General features: G+C 46.3%; 1 protein-coding gene across 1 annotated transcript in view; it reads right to left on the bottom strand.

The window, feature by feature from the left end:
- LOC102432245 (chemokine-like factor) overlaps positions 1–3217 on the bottom strand; it is a 34534-nt gene extending 31317 nt beyond the window's left edge. The window contains exons 1-2 of the mRNA XM_006099477.3: positions 3161–3217; positions 1838–1996 (exon numbers count right to left, since the gene is read on the bottom strand). Of these exons, the coding sequence (XP_006099539.2) occupies positions 1838–1996; positions 3161–3217 (216 nt within the window). The remainder of the gene's footprint in view (positions 1–1837; positions 1997–3160) is intronic.
- Between the last annotated feature and the right edge of the window lie 3552 nt (positions 3218–6769).

Raw genomic sequence — 6769 nt, 5'->3', positions numbered from 1 at the left:
AGCAGATACTGAACATTTGGTGACTAAATGAATTCGTTAGATCAAGAGCAGAGAGGAATCTGGGTATCATAATGGAGTAATAACTTAGTTGACCATATAGCACCATCTTGAAAAGATTACAGTATCAGCAAAGTGTGATCCTCAGAGATTTAGGGACCACTTTCAGTAAGCTACCCATAGTCGACTCTCCCCCTCAGTGCATTCTGTTAAATGTAGGGCTCCAAGTTTGTTACCTGTAAGAAGCTCCAGAGAATTATTAGTTTGGAGGAAAATGCTAAAATGTGTTAAGTTTTAATAACCCTGGAAAAGCAGAGTATGAAGAGCAACTAGTCCAGCTTTTCGAGCACAAGATTAAAAGGATGTGGATCAAGTTCATCATCTCCTTGAGGAAATCCTTGGGATCAGTTAGCTTAGGCCTTTCTGCCACTAGATGATGGTATGTACTCTGAGGACCAACTGATGAAGGCTTTTCATCTCTTCTCCTACCTAGACCTCCCTTGAGATAGGTCCAGCTCTATAGTGTGGATGAAGGAGGAGTTTGGAGGGATGCTGTGAAGGTCCTAGCTAATTCCAAGCTTCACCCTTTTGGGATTTCTCAGCTTGTAATTAGCTTGAAATGATCATCATTGGCCTTAGAAGGTGGTTTCAGAAGGTACCACTTGAAGGCATGCTTCTGGTTTGAGAATAGCTCTCAAGTCCTCTTTTTTAAACAGGGGTTATCAGCCTGGAGATCACTTCAGGAGGAGGAGACAGGTGCAGCAGAGGGTCTTAGAAGGGAGACCTCTGGAGATAGGATGCTGGGGAGAAGGCTTGAGAGAGGAGACAGAGTTGAAGTCATTCATTTTCTCCTAGAACAGCGGTTCTCAACCTGTGGGTCGCGACCCTCTGGGGGTCGAACGACTCTTTCACAGGGGTCGCCTAAGACCATCGGAAAACACATATATAATTACATATTGTTTTTGTGATTAATCACTATGCTTTAATTATGTTCAATTTATAACAATGAAAATACATCCTGCATATCAGATATTTACATTACGATTCATAACAGTCTTCAAAATTACAGTTATGAAGTAGCAACGAAAATAATTTTATGGTTGGGGGTCACCACAACATGAGGAACTGTATTAAAGGGTTGCGGCATTAGGAAGGTTGAGAGCCACTGTCCTAGAACCAGCTTAGAGTACAGACTGCAGGACCAGATACACCTTAACTAATATCTTCCACACGCCTATTTTGACAGTGTATAGAACTATGTGGGCACTCCACCGGGCAGTTATTCGTAATGTTACAAATGTGGCAGATGAAATCCATATGCTACTAAATAAGGCTCTACAAGATGCGTTAATGACTGCAGACTTTTAAAATAAGATAATTTTGTGCTTTATTGAGCCTCCCAAATTATTTTGATTTTCCATTTAGTGATCAGGGATGTGTAAGATATAGATACTGTGTATTTGCCTCCATCTCTACCCCCCAATTTTAAATGCAGCATGCATTTAAAAGGAAGATAAAGAATATTCTAGACCTAACCATGACCTTTAATTTAAATGTTTTGAAAAGATTTACACTTAGGTGAATTCTCCTGACAGAAGGGTCAGCCACATCTCCTTTGGACGGAGTTCAAAGGGGAATTTATGTGCAGTGACTACCCTGGCTCCCTGAGAATCTCCCCCGGGGACAATACAGGGCACCTTAGCACTGGGTAGTGTTTCTCCTTCCTACGTGTATCAGAGAACCCTTACAGGCTTAAGAAAACGAAAGAAGAGAGTTTATTAAAATGTTTCACTAGAGCAGGAAGAAGTAGTTAATTTTAACGATGAAACTGAACACTTACAAGCAAAGGCCAAAATAGAAAGGTAATTATTCGATCAAGTCTGAGCATATATAAAATTATGAAAAATAAAATAATGGTGACTTCAAATCCAGTGATAACAATGTATGGTTCGGGGGCCTGTGTGATGATGAAAAGGGTCATAGATGTCGCCGTTAGTGCCTGTAAGGAAAAAACACACAGATATGACTTATCAGTGATTATTGAATACAAGCGTAAGCTGTTAAAAATGATCACTTCTAAAATACCCCAATAAACCGGTTTCTGCCATACACACATCTAAAAGGCATGACTGAAATGCATGGATGTGTGCATCCGGCGGAAACCATTTATCTAGCTATTCACAACATTCCCTATAGCGACTCACCAAGTGCTCATCTGTGCCTGTTACCTTGCTTTCTGGGAATGTACCACCTTCCCAAGTGGCCATGTAATTTGGGGAACTTTCCCAGTATAACGTTCTTCCTCATCGTAAGCAGAACTGCTTCCCTGTAGTAACTGAACTATTTCCACCTCATCTCCTATAAGGTCACTGCTTTAAAATTAAATTTCTTTCCCTTCCCCCTTTTTCTTGAACTTCTTCAGCACAGTCTCCTATGGCAGTGGCCACTTCTCTCACTAGCCGGGTCACCTTCCTCCCCACGAGGATTCATTCTCTCCGAGTGTCTGTTCAGAACTGACCGCGGTGCTCCTGTAGGCCCCCACACTCCAGGCTCTGGGCTGAATGAGCCCTGAGCTCGGTCACATCAAACTTCTGACCGAAAGTAAAGAAGCACCGCATCCGCCGAAACCGGTTTGGCTCAGTGGATAGAGCATTGGCCTGCGGACTAGGGGGTCCCAGGTTCGATTCCGGTCAGGGGCGTGTACCTGGGTTGCGGGCACATCCCCAGTGGGAGATGTGCAGGAGGCGGCTGATCGATGTTTCTCTCGCATCGATGTTTCTAGCTCTCTGTCCCTCTCCCTTCCTCTCTGTAAAAATATATTAAAAAAAAAAAAAAAAAAAAGCACAGCATCCCCCGAAACCCTTGAGTCTTCTTACCTTGCTGGCTTCTGAATGGTACAAGTGCAGCTGCCTCACCTGGTAGCCTGGGGACCTGGCTTGGGGTCCAAGCGCAGGCCATCCAGGTAAGTAGGCTGACTTTGCGTTATGAGTGCGCAAAGACAGTGCCTTATCGCTCTCCTTCCCGCTGGGATGCCTCGCCTCTAGGGCGGCCTTGATAAAAACAAGGTTGGAAGAGAAGACGGGGCATTCTACTTCCTACTTGACACCCATCACTGCCCCTGAGCACCTTGCACGCCGCCCTCCACCCCGCGGCCGGCGCTCACCAGCCGCAGCATCTTCACAAAGCCTTTCACGCTACAGCAGAAAGGGCGATGCTCCATGGCGCCCGCAGACCCCCCTCCACGGGGCCTCCTGCGGGGGCCGCAACGGCAGCAGCCGCCTCGCACCCCCCCACCCCCCCCGCCCTTCCAGGCTAGGGGTCCCCTTCCCGCTCTCACGCGCGTGCACGTGTCTGCACGGCCCGCACTAGTGCGCATGCGCCCTGGCCGGTTCTCCCTGGCAAGCTGCATTCTTGCAAAGTGCCAGCCCCCTGCGAGCACGGGAGCACCGCCCCGCCCTGCCAGGTACCGATGGCAACTGCTCTCCAGCTCTGCACAGTAATTTCCCGGTCAGAAAGCCTCCCTAAGGGAATGGTGGGGCGGTGAGGGAGAGGGGTCCAGGAATGTTTGTCCTGCCACCCCATACTCTGGACATCACCCTCTCCTCATAGCAGTTATCATTAGTGGACATTGTAGATATCTTTTAAAAAATATGTTTTTATTGATTTCAGAGAGGAAGGGAGAGACAGAAACATCAGTGATGAGAGGGAATCATTAATCGGCGGCCTGCTGCCTGCACTGCATGGGATCGACCCTGGCTGGTGTGGCTCAATGGTTGAGCATAGACCTATGAACCAGGAGGCCCCGGTTAGGTTCTGGGCTTAATAATATAAATTGCACCAAAGCAGGGACCTGCCAGTCTGCTTCTCTCCCTGCAGGATCCCCAGGACCTGGCATATGGTAGATACAGAATTTGTGTTGTCTGAAGGCCTGGCCGGGGGCCCAGGGAACCACTATCTGGTTTGTGAGTTTGTTTGCTCTGTATATTTTTATTTTGGCCGCTGCCCGCACTGGTGCTTGTTCTTCCATAGAACCGCCTGTAGCCCTTCAGACACTCAGTTCAATTTGTGTTTTCCACTCGTGCTCCCATGAAGCCATCGCTCCACCATCACCGAGCCTTTCTTTTTAGAGATGTGGAGTATGTGTGGCTCCTTTGATGTGATTTAAGTTCTGTCCTGGATAACTTGGCCGTCACCCCCATCCATTCAGACCTCTTTGGGTCCTGCCCATCTCAGCTTTAGTCCATCTCGTCCAGTCAAATCCGATCAGCCTGTAATGCCAACAGCCTCATGTCACATCACCACAGTTTTGAACTTTGCCTTGAAGTTTGTGTGTGTGCCAGGTCTGTGGCAGATATTACAGGAAGCACCATGTGGGCTTGCGGCTGACTGGTTACAGATGTCGAGGCTGAGTGAGCCCTCTCACAAATGACTTCCTTTTCTCTGTCCACCAGGTGACTTCCAGCACCTTGCACTCCTGGGAGAGGTGGGGAACCCCTCCACCCCAGCACTGGAGCAGGCACGCACAGGCACTGCTCCTTACCAAAACAGCCTGGGCTGCAGGGCCTGGGCCTCATCTACCTCACATCTGGGCTGGTTTTTTGCTCCCTGACTATGGATGGGTTTTACAGGCTTCCTCCCCACCCCTTAGTTGTCTGTCCAACGTTGCTTGTGCCTTTGTTAAAAGATAAACTGAGGCATATTAAAACGTTTATTTGAGCAAAAATCGATTTGAATCAGGCAGCATCCAGTGTAGCAGATAGGAGCTCTGAAAAGCTGTTCAAAATGGAGGACTTTTATAGGCAGAAGGGAGCAGGAACAAGGACGTTATACCAGGCAAAAAGGGTGGCTGGTTATTGTAGGCTACTTTCTTTTAGGGGGTAGCAGGGGTCTTACCTGCCAGATGCCATTTCCGGGAGAGCTGGAACTATAATTAAGCTAGGTCTTGGTTTGGAAATGTGGGCTTAGCATAAGAGACTCCATTTGGGGCCTGTTGTCTTGCTCTTGTTTTATTGACATACTAGAGGCCCTGTGCACAAATTTGTGCACAGGTGAGGTCTGACCAGCCCACCCCAATCTGAGGATTGGGTTGGCTGGGCGGAGGGGCTGCTGGCGTTTGGTGGCCAGCTCTGCCCCCTGGTCAAACTCCAGGTCCAGGGGACAATTTGCATATTAGCCTTTTATTATATGGGATAATATCTTATTCATTTCAGGTGTACATAATAGTGACTGGATATTTAAATATATTATGAAATGATCCCCATGATAATTCTGGTTGCCATATTATTGATGGCATTACCATATTATTGACTGCATTCCCAATGCTGTACATTACATACCAATGACTTGTTTATGTTATAATATGAAGTTTGTACCTTTTAATCCCCTTTACCTATTTCATCTGCCCTTCAACTCCTTCCCGTTCTGATAACCACCAGTCGGTTTCTGTTTTGTTTGTTCATTTATTTTCTATTCCACCTATAAGTGAACTCTCATATTTGTCTTTCTGTGTCCAACTTACTTCACTTAGCATAATATCCTCTAGGTCCATCCATGTTCATACAAATGGCAAGATTTGATTCTCATTTTATGGCTGAGTAATATTCAGTTGTGTGTATGTGTGTGTGCGTGTGTGTATAAAATTTTTATCCATTCATTTATCAATAGAAACTTAGGTTGCGTTCATATCTTGGCTATTGTAAATAATGCTGCAATGAACATAGGGGTCATATATCTCCTTGAATTAGTGTTTTTGTTTTCTTCATGTAAATATCCAGAAGTGGATTGCTGGATGATAGAGTCCTATTTTTATTTTTTTTGAGGAACCTCCTTACTGTTTTCCATAATGGCTGCACCGTTTTACATCCCCACCAGTAATGTACAAGGGTTTCCTTTTCTCCACATCCTCACCAACACTTGTTATTTGTTGTGTTTTTGATAATAGTCCATTCTGACAGGTGTGAGGTGGTATCTCATTGTGGTTTTGATGTGCATTTCCCTGGTATTGAAGAGACTGTCTTTCCCCATTTTATATTCTTGCTTCCTTTGTCATAGATTAATTGACCACATATGTGTGGGTTTATTTCTGGGCTCTCTATTCTATTCCGTTGATCTATGTGTCTGTTTCCATGCCAGCACCATACTGTTTTGATTACCGTAGCTTTGTAGTATAGTTTGAAATCAGGGAGTTTTGTTCTTTCTCTAGATTGCTTTGGCTAGTCAGAGTTTTTTGCAGTTCCAAACAAATTTTAGGACTCTTTGTTGTTGTCTTGTGTTTTTTTTTTAAACACCTTCCTGAGGGATCTAGTGCATTTACAATCCAGACTGGCTATGTCAGAGTTCAGAGGAGAGAGTGCAGGCTGTGACGCAGCACAGATGGGCTTGCATTCCACCTCCACTCCACGATGAATGCTTCTGACCATGTAAACAAGTTGCCTAAGTTTCTGAGGATCAGCTCAGCTGGGAAAATGGGAGTGACCACCTCCATCTGCAGGATTCTTGGCAAGAATAACGGACGCGGTGCGTGTGTGCCACGTGCCCAGCTGGAACAGGCGCCCGGTGAAGTCATCGCCGATAACTGTTAACCAGTCAGTCGCTGGTGTAATTGGCCACCCATCCTCCAGGCTTGCCAAGCCCTGGGCTCCTCTGCCAGCGCCCACATAGCGGGGAGGCTTTCTGTCTTCAGAAGGGCGAACTTCCTTCGCCTGGAAAGGATCGTCGGCCGTTCGGAGGTTGGGGGGAAAATGGGACGGTGGTCTCTATTAAAGGGCCGGAG

Source organism: Myotis lucifugus, unplaced genomic scaffold (assembly GCF_000147115.1).
Source record: "Myotis lucifugus unplaced genomic scaffold, Myoluc2.0 scaffold_274, whole genome shotgun sequence".
Taxonomy (NCBI): Eukaryota; Metazoa; Chordata; class Mammalia; order Chiroptera; family Vespertilionidae; genus Myotis; species Myotis lucifugus.
Note: the sequence above shows the minus strand (reverse complement) of the source record. Positions and strands in the feature narration are given on the sequence as shown.